Source organism: Suricata suricatta, chromosome 17, assembly GCF_006229205.1.
Source record: "Suricata suricatta isolate VVHF042 chromosome 17, meerkat_22Aug2017_6uvM2_HiC, whole genome shotgun sequence".
In the NCBI taxonomy this organism is placed as follows: domain Eukaryota; kingdom Metazoa; phylum Chordata; class Mammalia; order Carnivora; family Herpestidae; genus Suricata; species Suricata suricatta.
Genome location: NC_043716.1, coordinates 42826676 through 42846900, shown reverse-complemented (window position 1 = coordinate 42846900; position 20225 = coordinate 42826676). Strand labels below are relative to the sequence as shown.

General features: G+C 41.5%; 1 protein-coding gene across 2 annotated transcripts in view; it reads right to left on the bottom strand.

Moving 5' to 3' along the window:
- The window catches only part of EFCAB3 (EF-hand calcium binding domain 3), a 95547-nt gene that overhangs the window by 1747 nt on the left and 73575 nt on the right, over nt 1–20225 (bottom strand). For both annotated transcript variants that reach the window (XM_029929196.1, XM_029929197.1), the window contains 4 exons: nt 19310–19430; nt 13834–14027; nt 13318–13502; nt 1304–1426 (listed from right to left, as the gene is read on the bottom strand). In XM_029929196.1, the coding sequence (XP_029785056.1) occupies nt 1304–1426; nt 13318–13502; nt 13834–14027; nt 19310–19430 (623 nt within the window). The remainder of the gene's footprint in view (nt 1–1303; nt 1427–13317; nt 13503–13833; nt 14028–19309; nt 19431–20225) is intronic.

Below are 20225 nucleotides of genomic sequence, written 5' to 3'. Positions count from 1 at the left end.
AGATAGTGCAAAGAATGCTTGCCCCAACTTTTCCTTCATGAAATGCAGAGATCCCCAAAGTTCTGCCATGACTGGCTTTCAGGTACGCCAGATGACTGCCCTCCTCAAGCTCCTTACCCTTGGGGCAGCTGGTACTCTGGGCTGGAGGCCTCTGGAGATAAGGAGCCTCCATTTATTCCCACATGAATATGTGTCACGATGAGGCTGAGGTCGGGAGACCCTCCTGTGTGTTCTTGTGGCGTCCGTACTACCTGTCGCTTCATTGATCCCCATGTATTACTACTGTGTGTTTCCTTCTCACCTTCACTCCCAGTCATGGGGGGCAGGAACTCTGTCCGCCCCCTTCCGACCCCCATTAGTATCCCGTAAACCTAGAACTTCGTTAATAATGTATAAATATTTACTGAACAAATGATTCGATGAGTGTCTATAATGGGAAGAGCAGTAGGAAAATGAAGAAATACGAAGACGGAAGGGATGAACATTCAGGAAAGAAAAGCGAGAGGAAGCGACACAGAGCTGCAAGATGCAGTACTGTAGAGGCCAAGGAAGTGGAAAGCGTCTAGCAGAGCTTGATTAGTGTCAAACGCAGAAGAAAGGCGACATGAAATACACACACCCCAGTCTGTCTCTGTGGAGTACGAAAGTCGCTAACATGTCAGGGCATGAAAGTAGTCCGTGATCATGGGGCTGGGGTTAAAAGCGTGGCTTCCAGAGCCAGGCCACTCATGTTTATAATTCTGTCTCTAGTACTTCCTCTATTCCTTCTGCCTTTAGACAAGTCAACCTCTCTGTGCTTAACCTATACAACGACAAGGACCCTAACTGCACCTATCTGGAAGCACTGTTGTGATAAGTAAAAGAAGTGGTCTCCGTGGAGTACTTGTGGAGTACCTACATAGCACTCTGCTTGGGACCCAGGAAGTGCACTTGAACTATTCTTCTTTAAGCTGCTATAATCAAGGCGCTTTCGCGCCTCATGGTTCCCTCAGTACACCCGCTCGCGTGACTGCTGGCTGCCTTACCGAGTCATTCCCAGCACCAAACAAATGAATGTCCCAGAAACAATGCTGGGTATGTTTCCGTAGGTGATTAGCAGGATGAATGGTAACAGTTAACACTTGAATCCATTTGATTATAGAGCAAGAGGCATCATTGCCATGAGTAAAAATGAGAAATGAGCTTGTCTTGTTTTAAAGGCATAGAGCAGAAAAAAGAACTTTAGGCTTTATGGTTGTAGTCCTGAAACGGAAAACATTCTTGTCAATGCCTTCTGAGAAGGCGTGCAACAGCGAATACTCACGGGCTGTTTAATGGCTGCTGCCTCAGCCACTGTCCAGTTCTGCTTCTTTTTGAGTATTTGGTCAATGGCCAGGACGTCAGTAGGACAGCCCGAGACAGGGTCAATAGGCTTTATATTTGCTGCCTTCATATACATTTAAAAAAGAAGGTTAGTGATATATTTTGGGTTGAATTATACAACACAGACGTAATAAGTGGAAATATAGTGCATTGTGATGGGGGTTCATGTATGATATATAAGGTTATTGCTAAGCCGCTTGTCAGTGAAAGGACACAGGTCTGAACCAAACTGACTCCATGACAGGCTTTAAGTTTCCCCTCTGAGCTTAAAGGCCTAAGTTTCGGTTTCCCAGAATCATTAGACAATAACAGGAAAGGGCACATACTGCTCAACCAGGGACCACCCTCGCAGCACCCAGTCAGAAGGGGCCAGCCAACACACTTAACATTCCTCAGGACAGGCCTGTAGATGGAAACCACAGATAGTTACCTGTTGTTTAACACCAGATTAACCAGTTACTCCCCCCACGTGGGGGTCCTTGGCCCACCCTGTAATTGGTTATTTTCGAAGAAACACTAAATATTGTGATTGGGTCCTGCCAAAAGTAATGAACGCTCTAAACAATGTGTATGGTTAAAGTTGCTGCCAATCCTGTTGCACAATTATGACTGGATCACTGTACCTATGTCTCAATTTCCTGTAACTCCCCCTTCCCAAGCCCCATAAAACCCCTGCTCAGCCCTTGTTTGGGGCTCTCAGCATGGATCCACTGTGCTGGTGAAGTCTGTGAGCCCGAGCTTAAGCTGTAATAAAACCGCCCTTTGCTTTTGCATGCGTGACTCGGTCTCCCTGGTGGTCTCTGGTCTTGGGGGACATTGCGATCTGGGCATAACATCAGTAGTTTTGGGGTATCTGGTATTGCACCATGTGTAAACGAGCATTTAGCAAATTCTCTTTCATAATGATGAAGCCTACCCAGAAGTGTAGACCAAAAGATGGGGTGCCGGAGTGGCTCAGTTGGTTAAGTGTCCAACTCTAGACTTTGGCTCAGGTCATGAACTCATGGTTAGTGAGTTCGAACCCCACATGGGGCTCTGTGCTGGCAGCACGGAGCCTGCTTGGGATTATCTGTATCCCTCTCTCTCTCTTTGCCCCTTGCTCTTTGTGTCTCAAAAATAAGTAAATAAGCATTAAAACAATAAAAGAAGATGGTTTATGTGTGGAATGGATGTGGAGGGTAGGGAGGAGTCAGCTCTACCTTCACCAAATTTCCCAAGCCATCACCAAGCACTGAAAATGAAGATGGTGCCCTCCACACAGGGCAGCCTATACTACTTCCAAACTTCCCACGGGGAGCCAGCTGTCTGTTTTCCCTGTGCCTGGGCTGCTGAACGATGCTGGCAGAAATCATGTAAATAGGCTGACTGATTTCTTTGAAAACATGTATAACCCAGTCTAGTCCCGGCCCTTTGTACTGCCTGCCATTACTTTTCTTCATTTGCTGTTAACTCTCTTATGGCTCTCAGAGCAGTCCTCTTAGTAACTGCTGGAAAACCTGGTCTGCACACCTTCTCTTCTTAGCTACTGCTCTTGTCTTTCCAGAGCTATCTAATATAAATTCTCCACTCTTCTTTCTACCTTAGTTCTCCATCTTTTTTTTTTTTAATTTTTTGTGGTTTTTATTTATTTTTGAGAGACAGAGACAGTGCGAGCAGGGGAGGGTCAGAGAGAGAGGGAGGCACAGAATCTGAAGCAGGCTCCAGGCCCTGAGCTGTCAGCACAGAGCTCGAACTCATGAACCGTGAGATCATGACCTGAGCCGAAGCCGGAAGCTCAACCGACTGAGCCACCCAGGCACCCCAGGAGTTCTCCATCTTGTAGCCTGATTTTCCCTCTTTGCCTCTTCCATGTGAGAGTTTTTCCTGATTTCCAAGGAAAGTCCCCCCCCTTGACTCTTGCCCCCTGGACCGTTTCCCTTCACTTTCCCTTGTTCCAAGGGCTGGCTTCAGGTGTGTGTGATCTGTACAATCACACAGAGCCACGTCCTTAGAAGGGCCCTGAGTTTGGTTTATTGTTCTGCTATTGCTGTCTTTAAATTCTTAGTAATTTCTGGACAAGGGGCCCTACATTTCCATTTTGCACTGGGTCCCACAAATGACACGGCCAGTCTTGCCTCTCTCCTACAGCTTCAGTTTCTCTGCCGTGGGCAGTGGTTGTCAGCTTTGGCTGCACGTTGGAACCTTAAAAAAATGCCAAGGCTTAAGCCCCATCCAGAGATCTGATTTAATTTGATAGGGTTGTGGCCTGGGCATAGGGCTTACAAGCTCTCCTTGGTGATTCCGTTGTGCACCCAGGATTGAGGACTCTCTCTCTAAGGGCCCTTCCTCCTGCTACTAATGTGCTCAAGTTCCCCATGTCCAGAAACAACTTTTTCTAGATTCTGATTCTATATCAAGCTTCACTTCCACGTCTCTCTTCCTTAATAGGTAGAGTTTTTTATAAGATGAATAGATTTCTTCTTTGTCTTCTTCTCCTTCTTCTTTTTTGGTCTGCTTTATCAATTTCTGGAGATGCATGATAAATATCTCCCATGGTGATTATGGGTTTGCCTACTCACTTTTTTTAGCATGCATAATGCCTTTAAAAAGTCTAAAGTTAATCCTTACAATTCTGTTAATTGTCAACTTATCTGTCAGTTTGCTAGGTGCATACAGGTTCAAGATACTTACATCTTCCTGAAGATTTTTAAAAGTAATTAAATAGCATCTTTAGCTGTTTTCCTTAATTTTACTTTCCCTATACTAATATATTGATACCAGCTCTCTTTGATTTGTATTTGCCTGATTTATCTTTTTCTGTCTTTTTACTTTCAAATTTTCTGTGGTATATTTTAGGTGTGTCTCCTTTAAAGAACATATATCTGAAAATTATTTAAAATCAGTCTCAGTATCTTTTTTTGAACATTTTAAATATTTTATTTTATATTTTAGAGAGAGAAAGTGAGCAAGTGCAAGCAGGGGAGGGGAAGAGAGAAGGAGACAGACTCTGAAGGAGGCTCCAGGCTCAAAGCTGTCAGCACAGAGCCCAATGTGGGGCTCAAATTCACGAGTAGGGAGACCATGACCTGAACCAAAGTCAGATATTTAACTGATTCAACCACCCAGGTGCCCCTGAGTATCCTTTTTTATTTTAAACTTGAAAGATGATTCATTGTCTATATATATTTTTCTTTTTAATCCTCAATTTTTAAAATGGTATTATTATTAATATATACTTAAATATGGAATTATTATACTATCCTAGGTATATAAGTATTTGGGATGCATCATTGAACAATCCAGCCTTCATGGTGCTTATATTCCTGTGGGGAGACAGACAATAAGCAAATAGATATGGAATGTTATGTTTGGATAGTGATACATGCGGTGCAAAAAATGAACCAGGGTCAAAATACAGGAACAGGGGATGATAGGAGATGTTATTTTAGATAAAGTAGTAAGAAGAAGGCCTCTCTGAGGAGGTATCATTTGAGCAGAGGCCTGAAGTGAGGGAGTAATTCGTGCAAATATCTGGGGAAAGAACATTTTTCTTTTCTTTTCTTCAAAAAAATTTTTGTTTAATGTTCTTTATTTATTTTTGAGGGACAGAGAGACAGCACGAGCAGAGGAGGGTCAGAGAGAGTTGGAGACACAGAATCGGATGCAGGCTTGAACCCACAAAGCGTGAGATCATGACCTGAGCCGAAGCTGGATGCTTAACCGACTGAGCCACCCAGGCGCCCCAGAAAGAACATTTTTAAGTGGAGGGAACAGCAAATGCAAAGGCCCTGAGATGAGAAGTAAACTGTCTATTCAAGGGACATCAAGGCCAGTCAGTGTACCTACCTCCTTGCATCTCACCTTTTCCTTTTGGGTTTGGTTTTCTCCTTACTAAAGTATATCCTTTAATATTTATCTTAACAATGGTCTGAGAGGTAAACTGTTTAAATTTTCTTTTAAAGTATCTTTAGGGGTGTCTGGCTGGCTCAGTCAGCAGTAGCACATGTGACTCTCAGTCTCAGGGTTGTGGATTCAAGTCCCACATTGGGTGTAGAGATTACTTAAAAATAAAATATTTTTGAAAATTAAAAAAAATTTTTTTAAATTTAATTTTATTTCTTAAAACAATTTTTTTTGTTTTTTATTTATTTTTGAGAGACAGAGAGAGAGAAAGCACAAGCAGGGGAGGGTCAGAGAAAGAGGGAGATACAGAATCCGAAGCAGGCTCGAACCCACCAACCGTGAAATCATGACCTGAGCTGAAGCGGGATGCTTAACCGACTGAGCCACCAGGCGCCCCTAAAATTTTATTTTTGACAGAGAGAGAGTACGCACATGTGCGAGTGTGAGCTAGGGAGGGGCAGAGAGAGAGAGCGAGACACAGAATCTGAAGGAGGCTCCAGGCTCCAAGCTGTCAGCACAGAGCCTGACGCAGGGCTTGAACTCACTAACCCTGAGATCATGACCTGGGTGGAAGTCGGACACTCAACTGACTGAGTCACCCAGGTGCCCCTAAAAATAAAATCTTAAAAAAATCTTTATTTTTTCCTCATTCTTGAATGATAGTTTAGCTGGGAATTATATTCTAAGTTGGGAACTATTTTCTCTACACAATTTGGGGATATTATTTCACTATTCTGGCTTGGTATTTTTGTGAGCATGAAGTCCATTTTTTGTTTCCTTTATAAGTAATCTATTTTTTCTCTCCAGTTGCTTTTAAGGTGTTTTCTTTGTTCTTTAGTTTTCCTGCAATGTTTCAAGTTGTATGTATGTATGTATTCATTTTTAAAGTTTAGTTTGTTTTAGTAATCTCTATACTCAATGTGGGGCTTGAACTCACAACCCCAAGATCAAGAGTCACATGCTGACTAAGCCAGCCAGGTGACCCTCAAGTTGTATTTTTTAAAAAATATCTTCCTCCAGAGTGTTTTCTTCAGCCTAAGAATTCATGTCTACCATCAATTTAGGAACTTCTCAGCCATTATCTGTTTGAACATTACTGCTCTTCCACTCTCTCCATTCTTTCCTTCTGGAACCATTTTTTATATTTATGCTAGAACTGTTCATCCTACCAGCACGTGTGTTAGTTTTTCCTTTAGATTTTACAAGTGTTACATTCCAGGTAAGATCCTCAGGTTTGTCTTCCAGTTCACTCTCTTCCTGGGTGTGTACAACTAAAAACTATTCAATACTGTATTTTTAATCTCTAGAAAATTAATTTATTCTTTTCAAATCAGCCTTTCATTTTTATTGTTTCTGTATGCTTTATTTTCATTATGGCTTCTATTTCTTTCTTTCTTTTTTTATTTTTGTAACCCCTCACCTGGACTCACTAGAACTGCTTATTTCTATTCCTTTAAAAAATAAGCCTAAATGTTTATTTATTTTTGAGAGAGAGAGAGAGAGAGTGGGAGAAGAGAAGAGAGAGAAAGAGGCAGAGAGAGAGGCAGAAAGAAAGAGACACACAGAACCCAAAGCAGGCTCCAGGCTCCGAGCCCTCAGCACAGAGCCAGACATGGGGGCTGAATCCATAAACCATGTGATCATGACCAGAACCAAAGTCAGACACTTAACCAACCGAGCCACTCAGGAACCCCTACAAATTTAAGCTTTTTAAAAATAGTCTTTAGGGGTACCTGGGTGGCTCAGTCGGTTAAGCCTCCGACTTCGGCTCAGGTCAGATCTCACGTTCGTGGGTTCGAGCCCCGCATCAGGCTGTGTGTTGACAGCTCAGAACCTGGAGCCTGCTTCCGGTTCTGTGTCTCCTTCTCTCTCTGCCCCTCCCCCTCTCATGCTCTGTCTCTCTCTGTATCAAAAATAAATAAAACATTAACAAAAATAAAAAAATAGTCTTTAGATTCATCCATTGCATCAAGTATTATGAAACTCCTGTTTGTTTTGCATACTGTTCTTTCAGAGTAAATTATATCTTTGAATGGCTTGTAATTTTTGTTACTTAATCTTAAAATATATATACACATATGTGTTTTTTTTTATTTTTAAAGTGTATTTGTTTATTCTGAGAGTATATGCATGCGTACAAGTGGGGGAGAGGCAGAGAGAGGAGAGACAGAATCCCAAGCAGGCAGCATGCCATCAGCTCAAGCCCACTCAGGGGCTCGAACTCACAAAAGATCATGACCTGAGCTGAGATCAAGAGTCAGATGCATAACCTAATGTGACACCTAGGCACCACTGGTTTTTGTTTTTGTTTTTGTTTTGTTTGTTTGTTTTGTTTTTTGTTTTTGTATGAGCTAGTGAATTCTAGAATTTGGATCTGTTTGTGTTTGCGTGAAGGCCTCCCAAAGTAGCTTTGGTTTGGATTCAGTTTTTAGGGTCATTTCACAACTTTGAGGCTTCATCCAGTGTAGAAATTATAAATTCAGATTCCATATCCATGGATTCTATAATCCTGAGTTTAACATTTTTCACACAGAATACTCTTTCCTCTGGAGCTTTAAGAAGGTCAAGTTTAGGCCCTTGGACTGGGATATTTGTTTCTTTTCTTACTGAAAGAGCCATCCTTCCAGAGGCTGGTTTTGGAGAGGTTTCAGCCCCAGGGCCTCACCTGCAGGAGTCCACATTTCCTGGACCTGGTTAGTCATCAACCCCCTAATGCCTAGCCCTCAGGGCCTACATCCATGTGCTCCCCCTCCCACTCTTCCCTCGTCTTCTCTCAGAGTCATTTATTACTTTATCATTCTGCTTTAGGTTCTCTCTCGCTTTCTGAAACAAAGGGGTCCCTTTCTTTTGAATACCTTTTTTTTTTTTAAGTTTTTCTTTTTTTATTTACTTAAGCAATCTCTGGTCAAACTTAACTACCCTGAGAGGAAGAGCCACACACTCCTCTGACTGAAGCAGCCAGGCACCCCTGCATACATAGTGGAATGCCATTTCAATCCATCCACTATTTTTATGTGTTTATAGGGAGTCTGTATGTTGGGTGGAACATGGACAGTAAATAGGTAGGTAGAGTAATGTCCTTGTTAGTTCGGTTACTTTCTGAAACTTTAAAGTTCTATTTCTAGGGCACCTGGTTGGCTCAGTCGGTTAAGCATCTGATTCTTTTTTTTTTTTTTTTTTAAGGACTCCAAGCATCTTCTTCTTTTTCTTTTTTTTAGTGTTTTTTTTTTTAATTTTATTTTTGAGAGAGAGAGAGAGACAGACAGTGTGAGCAGGGGAGGGTCAGAGAGAGAAGGAATCACAGGATTTGAAGACAGGCTCCAGGCTCTGAGCCAGCTGTCAGCACAGAGCCTGACACGGGGCTCAAACCCACAAACCGTGAGATCATGACCTGAGCCAAAGTCAGACGCTTAACTGACTGAGCCACCCAGGCACCCCAAGCATCTGATTCTTGACTTTGGCTTAGGTCATCTTACAGTTTGTGACTTCAAGCCCTGTGCCAGACTCTGAGCTGACAGTGTGGAGCCTGCTTGGGATTCTCCCTTTCTCCCTCTGTCTCTGCCCCTCCCATGCTCATGCTGTCTCTGGCTCTCTCTAAATAAATAAACTTAAAAAAAGTTCTGGTGGTGGTGATGGTGGAGGGCACTTGAGGGGAAGAGCACTGGGTGTTGTATGGAAAACAATTTGACAATAAAATATTATGGGAAAAAAAAAGTTCTGTTTCTTACCTTATGTTTAACATTTATAAATATGTAGTATATTAGATTAGATGTAATATATTCAATTAGATGTAATACATCATGTAGATTAGCTCTAATATACTATATATTTACATACATAGTATAATTATAAATATAAATATGTAGTTTAGTAGGCTGTAAAAACTGTTTATTAATTTAGAGGGAGAGAACATGCACATCCCTGCAGAGGAAGTACAGAAAAAGAAGGAGAGAGAGAGAGAATCCCAAGAAGGCTCTACATTGTCAGCATGGAGCGTGATGTGGGGCTTGACCCACGAACCACAAGACCATGACCTGAGCCAAAATCAAGAGCCAGACATTTAACTGAGCCACCCAGGTGCCTCAGTTTGGTAGACATTTATATCACATTAGAGCATTAGGTGTTGTATAATAATTATAAAAATAGTACATATAATATAGCAGGTATAGATAGAGGTAGTATATATAAACATATATATAGGGTAATAAATATAAATATGTAGTATATTAGATATAATATATTAGTAAGTATGTACTATATTAGATAGTAGTGTCATAGAAAAGAAAAATCAGAAAGGAGATGGGACATTGGAAGTTATAATTTCACTTAAATGTATATTTAAAAAATAATTTATTGAGGTGAAAATTCACATAACATAAAATTAACCATTTTGAAGTGAACAATTCTGTGACACTTAGTACATGGACAATGTAGATACTGTAATTTTAATTTGGGTGGTGAGAGAGGGCCTCCTGAAGTAACATTTGAGTCAAGACTTGAAAGTGGTGAAGGAAAGAGCTATGCAGAAATCTGAGGAACAGCATTTAAGAAGAGGAAAGAGCAAAGCCAAAGACTACAAGAGGAGAGCCTGTCTTGTAAGAAGAATTGTAAAAAGGCCACATAGATGCAATAGAATGAACTGGAGAGTAAGCAGTGGAAGATAAAGAATTTTTGTTAGGCAGGGAGGGTCTAGATCAGTGATGTCCAATAAAACTTTCCACAATGATAAAAAATTTTATATTTCTGTGCTGTCCAATATGGTAGCCATCAGCCATGTATGATTATTGAGCATTTCAAATGTGACTGAGGAACTACATTTGCAGTTAAATAGCCACTGTGGCTACCATTATTGGAAGACTCAGGTTTAGATTGTGTGGGACCTTGTGAGTTACAGTGAAGATTTTGGCTTTTACTCTGAGTGATATGAGAAGCTGTTGGAAAGTTGTGAGCCGATTTTAGCAGAGCTGCTTTGGTTGCTGTGTGAGAGAGGGAGAGAATAAAGATAGAAGGGGACCATTTAGGAAGCCAATGACACTATCTCTGCTGATATGATTAGAGACAGTCTTGCTCTTAATAAATAAAGACTTTGTATTATAATTTCCTTTCATCCAAAAGATATTGAGTCTTCTATGGGCCAGGTTCTGTTCAGGTGATAGAGATCCCTCAGTGAAAGAAATAAAGTCCTTGCCTACATGAACCTTATATTCTGGTTGGAGAGATTGGCAGTGAACAGATAAGGATCACAGATGGAGGACTAATATTGGGAAATAAATTTAAAGGGAAAATTTCCATCTTGTTGGTGATATGTGCTTGTGGGTGATTTCATCTGGAGAGATAACAACCAAGTCTGAACTTGAGGTCATTTGTGACTGTGATACTCCTCTAGAATCTTTATTTTTACTTTTTTTAGGTTTTTAATTTAAAAAAAGTTTTAATTATAAATTTTTAAATATTTATTTGCAAGACTGAGAGCATGAGCAGGGGATGGGGGAAGAGAGAGAAAGAATCTGAAGTAGGCTCTAGGCTTTGAGCTGTTGGCACAAGCCCCTGACGTGGGGATTGAACTTATGGACTGTGAGATCATGACTTGAGCCAAAGTCAAATGCTTAACCAACTGAGTCGCCCAGGTGCCCCTATTTTTTAAGGTTTTTATTCAGATTCTGGTCAGGTAGCATAGAGTGTAATATTAGCGTCAGGTGTTCAATACGGTGATTCAACACGTCCACACAACACCTGGTGTTCATCTCAAGTGCTCTCCTTAATCCACATCACCTATTTAACTTTCCCTCTATCCACCTCCCTTCTGGTTATCATTTGTGTGTTCTTCATAGTTAAGAGTCTGTTTCTTGCCTCTCCCTCTTTTTTAACAATTTTATAAATGTTTACTTATTTATTTTGAGAGAGAGAGACAGAGAGAGAGCGATATCAGCAAGGAGCCAGATGTGGGGATCAATCTCACAATCATGAGATCATGATCTGAGCTGAAATCAAGAGTTGGACACTTAACTGACTGAACCACTCAGGTGCTCCACCTCTCTGTCTGTTTCTCATTCCACCCCCCCCTTTGCTTGTGTGTTTCTTAAATTTCATGTATAAGTGAAATTTGGTATTTGTCTTTCTCTAGCTTATTTCCTTTAGCATAATACTCTCTAGCTCCACCAATGTCATTGCAAATAGCAAGATTTCACTCTTTTTTATGACTGAGTATACCACCTCTTCTTCATCCATTCATATATTGACGGACACTGGGCTGTTTCCATAATTTGGCTATTGTATATAACACTGCCATAAACATCAAGGTGCATGTATTCCTTTGAATTAATATTTTTGTATTCTTGGGATAAATACCTAGTGGTGCAATTCCTGAATTGTAGGGTAGTTTTATTTTTAATGTTTTGAGGAATCTCCATCCTGTTTTCCAGAGTTGCTGCACCAGGCTGCATTCCCACCAACAGTGCAAAAGGGTTCCCCTTTCTCCACATCCTTGGTAGCACCTGTTGTTTCCCTCTAGAATCTTTAAATATTTTTAAATTTTATTGTGCTAAGAACACTTAACATGAGATCTATGCTCTTGACCATTTCTTGGTGTACAATGCAGTATGGTTAACTACAGGCGCAGTCTCGTACAGCCTATGTTTAGAACTTACTCATTTTCCATAATTGAGACTGTATGCCTGTTGATTAGCAACGTCCCATCTCCCCTTTCCCCCAGCCTCTGGGACTCAAACCCTATGCCTAGAAGGCCTTCTAGAGGTTTCATAGTGATGTGAACACCGTGTGGACTTCTGGAACCCAGAGATGCCCTATAGGGTGGCCTGGTCTCCAGTCAAATCTTCATGTTGTTTTGCAGGCTGGGAGGCCTGTTTTAAACCAGGAGTAAGGCCAGAGCTTCCTGAGAAAACACCCAGAAACCAAGGTGTGGCTGCCTGACTTCTTAAAGCTCAGAGCTTGAAGTAGGCCAGAAGGTGTAGCCAAGACTATAAGTAGGGTTCTAATCCAAGGGCAGGACGGCCTCTCCATCACAGCATTGCTTCACTGAGTTATGGACCTGGTCCTCTCCTCCCATGGCGTCTGGCCCATCCATGATCTAGAGCCAGTTGATGCACTCTGGCTGCTAAGTTGATGAGAGAGCAGTTGTATGTAGGATCTGAGGACCTTATTATTATTGTTATTGTTATTATTATTATTATTGTTATTATTATTTTAAATGTTTATTTATTCTTGAAAGAGAGACAGAAGCAGGCTCCAGGCTCTGAGATGTCAGCACAAAGCCTGACGCAGGGCTCAAACCCATGAACCAGAGCTCAGGTCATGACTTGAGCTGAAGTTAGACGCTTAACTGACTGAGCCACCCAGGTGCCCCAGACCTTTTTATTATTATATTTCTCACCTCTGACCCCAAGCCTATGGTTGTATTTTTCAATAAGGTTAACTATTTGTTGAAATTAAATGAAATATTTATACCTGGGCTTAAACTTAGGAATAAAGCTATGGAATCTGGTTTGAAATACAATGAATGAGAGGCACCTGGGTGGCTCAGTTGGTTGGGGTCTGACTTTAGTTCAGGTCATGATTTCTTAAATAATCTTAAAAAAATTTTTTTTTTTACTGTTTATTTACTTCTGAGAGAGAGAAACACAGAGTTTGAGGAGGGGAGGGTCAGAGAGAGAGGGAGACACAGAATCAGAAACAGACTCCAGGCTCTGAGCTGTCAACACAGAGCCCAATGTGGGGTTTGAACCTACAAACCATGAGATCATGACCTGAGATGAAGTCAGCCACTTAACCGACTGAGCCACCCAGGCACCCCAGGTCATGATTTCATGGTTCCTGAGTTCAAGCCCTACATCAGGCTCTCTGCTGTCAGCACACGGCCTGCTTCATTATCCTCTGTCTCCCCCCACACCCCCCACGCTCTCTCTCCCTCCCTCTCAAAGATGAGTAAACATCACAAATAAAAAAACACAATGACTGAAAACATTTGTCATTAAAAAACATATTATTAGTTCCATTAAGTTAAAACTGAAAACTTAAGTATCTGAATTAACTAATGTGACATAAACGAAATCTTACCTGTGCTTTCCAGTCTCTTTTGTGGAAAAAATAGTTCTCAAAGAAGTTCAGAGGCTCCTTTCTCCTTAGCATTTCTAATTTCTGTATGTCTTTGAATGGCTTTCCCATCACCACCCCATCCATGTTAGGAAACAACGGAAAGATGGGTATTTTTGAATATGGGCTATCTGAAGGAGGATTGCACCCTGAAAAGATTAAAACAAAAATGATATTATGAACAGTGTAAGAAGAAATCCACCTAAAAGACATACATGTAGTGCCTATTTTGCTCTTGTCCAGCCTTCTCAGTGGCCATGACCCTCCCTTCACTCCCCTGCCCCCAGACTCTAGGCTTCCCCTGAATCATGATTCAGGTTAAGATGTGGATATGCTTTCAAATGAGACCTGTGTAACACAGACCAGACAGAATAGGCTGTGGTCATGTTTCTATAGCACTTGGCCTTTAGTGTTTATTTGTGACCAGTAATCTACAGATAAAACCTTTACAACAGTGGGGAGAGGACAAATGGCTCTTACTTTTGAGCTCTTCAAGAAATTTAAATAAATCCTTTTCTCTCATTATTGCAATGCGGGTAGCATTAGCAAAGGCAGCTGTGCTTGAGCTGGGAGGTGTGCGTATGTCTCGCTTAAATCTCCTTTTTCCATAACCTGTAGTGCAGGGATTCCATAACATTCCTGATGTCGCTTCCTGGAATTTTCTTCGGAAATAGCTAAAAAAAAAAAAGGATATAAAAAAAGAATAAAAAGTGCTGTATAGTTCTAAAAGTGCCTAAGTGTTGGACAAAAAGAAAAAAAAATCTAGTTGCAAGTTGAAGGCTGAATCCATTTATTTTAAACTTAATTTGTATATTCATTCAGTATTGCTTATTGAGTGCTTATTTTTGTGACATTCATAGACTATCTAGGAATATCTTTCCGAAGACCATTTGGCTAGTTTATATTTCTAGTCCTGGGGATTTGGGTTCCTTCTTCTTCTTTCCCCAAATCTCAAGTCTTGCCTAGAAAAATACCTATCGATGATGATCCTTGACAAAGCCTTGAGTGGTACCAGCTTGAACACAAACATTAATCATGCCTACTGTTATATTACTTTGTGTTGAGTTTTAAAATGCAGCTTTCTTCTAGTTAAAAGAAATCCTTATTGCAGAGAATTTGGAAAACACAAAAAAGCATAAAAAGGAAGTATTACCAATCATCTTACTACTCAGTAAATCATAATTGTATTTCTTTGAGTGTGTGTGTGTATGAATACATGAACAGATTCGGGAGATCTGTTAGTGTGCATTTTAGTTTATAAATACCTGAAGAATACAGCAGGCTGTATGTGCTAAGGGACTTTCATCCACAGCACAAACATCCCCAAGGGTATAGACAGCTGATTTACAAACACGCATGCGTTAAATACTCGAGGCAGATCAGATTCCGTCTTGCAGCTGGAATGGTGGATGTCCCTTTGCAACTGTGGGCGTGGGGGGAGGACTTGGTTATGACAGCCTTGGTATAGTGGGGCTCCAGCACCAGTGTGGGAGACCTCGCTTTTCAGTGTGCTGAGCAGAGGAGTGTCCCTTCTTACTGTGCCAGAGGACAAAATGCAAGACCTTGCTTCTCATCATTATACAGGCAGGTTTTTCTGTTATAGCAACGGGAAGCTTCACTGCTCTCTAGGATGATGACAGGCAACCTTTTTTTTTCTTCCTCTCAGAAAGAGGGAAAGAAATTCTAAATATGGGAGCCGCAGCAGTGGTTGGGTAGATATGCTAATAGCATTCTGATTAGAGTCTGGTTTATAAATTTTATCTTTTAGAAAAAGGGAGTGTGTGGGCAGGGGAATGGGGAAAAGGGGAGAGGAAGAGACAGAGAGGGAGAGAGGAAGAGAGGGAGAAAGGAAGGGGGAGATGGGGGGTGGGGGGGAGAAAGAGAGAGAGAGAGAGAGAGAGAGAGAGAGAGAGAGAGAGAGAGATGAGAGAGAGAGAGAGATGAGAGAGAGAGAGAATGAATGAATGAATCTTAAGTAGGTTCCACACTCAGTGTGGAGCCCAACTTGGGGCTTGATCCCATGACCCTGGAATCATGACCTGAGCCGAAATCAAGAGTCAGATGCTCAACTGACTGAGCCACCCAGGTGCCCCAGCAGTCTGGTTTATAATCAGATAATTCCTTCCCTAGCCTTGAACCCAACTATCCACGATGTTCTTATGCTCTTCTGAAAATACAGAACGCTCATTTCTCTTAGTGTAATTTAATTCCTACCAGATCCGTCAAGGTTCATCTTTCCTTTCCCTCAAAGTGTTCTCTGCATACTCTATGGCTCTGAGTGTGGCTCTCAGGCCAGCAGCAGCAGTAGCCCTGTGAACGTGTTAGGAATACAAATACTTGGTCCTCGCACAAACCTACCGAATCAGAAACCCTGGGGCCCAGTGATGTGTTTGAACAACTGCTCCAGGCGATGCCAGGATGTGTGCTCAAGTTTGAGAACACTGCTGTCACCTGTAGTCTCCCCTTCCCTGAGGCACTAATCTTTGCTCGGTGGTTATATATCATGTTATATTTATAACTAGTTTCTTCCTCCCCTCTCCTCTTCCTTCCCTCCCTGCCTCCCTTCCTTCTTTCCTGTTGTAATCTTTCTTGAATAACACAGGTTTCCCTGAAACCTCTTTTGGTCCTTGGATGCCTATTCATATTTAAGACGGAGAGTAAGCACTCTTTAAGGCCAGTTGGAGGCTTTTTGATATGATGGGTCTTATTGAGTGGGAACTTACTATCAAGTAATTGGTTGGAGCCTTGTTTCAGCATGGGACCTTTTTTTTAAGGGGACATTTAATTGTGAGTATCTGTGTTTTTTTTTTCTCTCTTGAGCTAGTCAATTTCCCTGGAGAGGGATCCTTGATGTTTTAAACAAGTGGTATACATCTTGCTTTAGTACATCGGGACCTGGGGAAGGGGAAGGTGGCTGGTTGAGGGGGGCACGGGTCTCACCATTTAGTAAGTGGATTTTCATATAATGCTCTGTTACCACTCTGATACCCTCATCCTCGAGGTATGTCTGATATCCTTGATGCAAACCCGGTACAACCTTTTCAGACAGGGAACTGTCAGGGCAGTCATCTGGTTGTGTGGGGTTAGGGAGAAGAATCTAAGGGTCAATCTCTTTCTCATGCTTTTAACTAGTCTTTCTGTTTTGGGGTCCCCCTGCCCTCTACTTTCAGAGGTTGCTGGTGCCTCAGTTCCCAAGCCTGTCAAGTGTTCTGTGGAGAGAACTGGCTTCTTGATGTTCTCCGAGACAGATACTCAGATTTCAGCTTGTTCTGATCTCACCGGCCAGTAAACAGTCATCTGTTTCCTTTCCAGCTTCCCAAATTATGCTTATATCTCTTGCCTGCTGTTCTGTTTTTTTGAGTGTTGGGAGTATTTGAACTCACTGGTAGAGTGAAAATTCCTGGTGAGGGTACGGCAAGTTTGCTCTGTCACTTGCTCATAGATAGCTTCCAAAATCTACCCTCTTGAAACTTTTCATTTCTGCTTGGGCACCCAACCTCAGAGTGCTTTGCTGATTAGTGTCAGGAGCGGCCTGTCCCCCTGCCCCATCCCTGAGGCGTGATTGCACTTGGTCAGGGAAAAGATGAGTAAACTAGATACACCCTAATGCAACATATAATTTTTCCCTAAGCAGTTAACTGATAGCTGACTACCTTCTGGGCCTGAATGCCTTTATGAAAGTCACTACTGCAATAAAATGTATCAATCATCTTTGGGACTGTGAGAGCAGGCATTATGTCTCCTGAGAACTTGATTTTCTGGGAAGTTAGAGTTATAAACAGCCTAATGACCCTTACTCATAAAAAACTGACCTTTACTAAACAATGCTGTTTGCCTCTTGGTTAAAGGTCACTTCCTTAAGACTAGACCTGAGGTTTTGTAAAAATACCTATGACATCATGAGTGCCTATAGTTAAGTTTTTTATGACAATCATTACTACTAGAATTGTAACTTCTGCAGAACCTGAGTCCTGGAAAATTGTAAAACTTATCTATGAGAAATCATTTACTGCTCTTTCTGGTTCTTGTACCTTTTGCCATAAATAAAGCTTGAGAACCAGACAGGGCAGAGATGCCTGCCAGAATGGTAGAGACACCTGCCAGGTGGGCAGGGGTGCCTGTCTAGTGATTAGAATGAAACTCAGGGCTCTCTCACTCTCTCTGGCCTACACTGTCATCCTTCAGGGGAACCCTGGACCTGCTGGAGCTGGACTCCAGCATGTGAGTGTGTGCTTTTGCCCTATAATTTTTTTACTATTATTTTAGTCCAATTTCAGAAGGAAGAAGAGGTGAAAAGATGTATTTATTCTAATACGTTTAACCTGACTGCTGTTTTTTAACCCTCTGAAATTTGGCTTTGGTTCCCTTATGACTTCATAACCACCAAATCTAGTTCTACCCATTCAGTCCTCACTTCACCTGGCCTCACTTTAGCATTCAATACTATTGTAAAGTCCATCCTGTTTTGAATTTCTCTATGGTTCTGGCTTCTCTGACTTCACACTATCCTGGTTCCCTTATTGATGATTAATGTTTCCTTTGCTTTACAGAATCGGAAGCAAGCTCCAGGCCCTGAGCTTATCAGCACAGAGCCCGACACAGGGCTCGAACCCACCAACATGAGATCATGATCTGAGCCGAAGTCAGAGGCCCAACAGACGGAACCACCCAGGCACCCTGCTGATTCCTTTTTCTTTCATTCCACAAGTATGGGAATTATTACAGTTCTGTCCTCAGTCCTTTGCTTTTCTTTTCCCCACCCCACCCCGTGGGGATACAGAGAAGTAGTGGATATGAGGAAGATTTAGGAGGTCAAATCGACAGGATCTTGTGATTGGTTGGTGAGGGGTGTGACAGAGCAGCAGCAGCAGTGGCTGAGAAGACACTGGGTGGGTCTTTGGCAATTGGATAAACACAGTGAGGTGGTGGAGTCACTCACTGAGATTTGAAACCCAAGTGTAAGAACTAGTATATACAATATATATAGTATGATTATTTTAGTTACTTCCACATAATAAGTTAATGTTTATGGAGCTCTGGGAATATTTATTCAACCAACTCATCTGCATTATCGCATATCATTTACAGAAATGCCCTATAAGGTAGATATTATTATTATTCCCATTTTACAGGTGAGAAAACCAATGCTGAAAGGTTAAGCAATGCGTCAAATTTGTGTACCAATAGCAGGCATTTAATAAATGCCTTTGAACTGGAATGAAGAGTAGACTTTTGTGCTCCACACCTAACAGATACAGGACAGCATCGAGTTACCTATCCATGGAGGATTCTAAAAACATTCTGTATTTTTAAGCCAAAAGGGAAGGCACAACTTTGAGAGTATGAGTTATAAAGACTGAAAATAGTAACATTCAATATCTATAATATAATGTTAAAAATAGATTGAAAAAATTTATCTTTAGTGGAATTTGCTGGAATAAAACATATTTGGATGTGAGAATATTTCCTCATCCTCCATTTTCAGGTCCAGTTCTGGCTCTGCTCCAGTCCAAAAGGCTACTTTGGGACATAGGAGATTGCTATCCATCGTCCCAGAGTCAAAGGACCTTTGGGAGCCCCTGGTAGGTCCAACATGAATGTCTTCCACATTAGCTTTCCAAGCCTAACACAAAATCATCCCTGGAAAAGTCTGAATTCTTATGGGATCCTCTCGCCTAGGGTAGGAGAGTCTGAACTCAGTGGGCCCCGAGATGGTCTGAGGTCAGTCTTGCAATTTCAGAGCGAGGTAGCACAGTTGGGATGAAGCGTTAGGTGTCATGTTGTGGCACGTGAGCATAGCCACAGACCCCATGTCCTTTGTTTGGGGGCCCTGTGGAAGAGGACGTTCGTCAGGGGTGACTGCATTGTAATTATCCTCTAAGATATGTCTATCTATCTAATGATATAAGAATATTATTCTAAGAATGTTGTTCTTACCCCTTTCTTTGCCACTTACCTTACTATTTCCATTATAGCCTTACTGGGTAAGGCTGAAGTCTCTACAAGCTTTGATAGGATTTCAAATAACAGGATCCCTGGGTTGCCAGCTAAATCTAAGCATTTCTCCTTTTCTGGAGCTATGAAGGGGAAAAAAAAATTAAAAATGCCTTCTGAAAAAACCATCTGTCAAAAAAAGTAATAAGCTGACAAGTCTTTTTATTCTATTTATAATAGTAATACCAAGTTAGGTACTAGAGAATCATAGAAAAACATTAAAAAATCTGTTCTATTTGGTAAAAATGTCATTTTAATTACTGAACAGATAGAATACTCATTGAAAAATGCTTTTTGTTCTGGGTGCCTAGGTGGCTCAGCTGGTTAACAACTGACTCTTGGTTCTGGCTTGCGTCACGATCTCATGGTTCTTGAGTTTGACCCCCACATCGAGCCCTGCTTTGGATTCCACACTGCCAGTGCGGAGCCTGCTTGGGATTCTCTTTCCTTCCCTCTCTTTCTGTGTCCTTCCCCTGCTCTCATGGGCTCTTGTGCTCTCTTTCTCAAAATGAATAAATATTTTTAGTTCAATGACTTCTAAGTAAATATTAACTTATAAGTAAATATGATTTGTAAGTAGCTGCAATAAGGACTATTGTCTTGCTCTTCGAGGTTAGGGAACTGTTGACAAACGTATCTCGGGTTTGCAGGCAGACCCTCCTCACTACCGTAGTACTCGGAGGAATAACTCTGTTTATTCTAAGGACAGTTCACAGTCTATGAAGGAGCACATTAACTTTTTTTTTTTTAATTTTAGAGAAAAAGAACGAGCAAGAGAGATGGGCAGAGAGAGAGAAAGAAAATTGAGCAGGCTCCACACTCAACGGAGGCCTGACGCTGGGCTCGATCCCATGACCTTGGGATCATGCCCTGAGCTG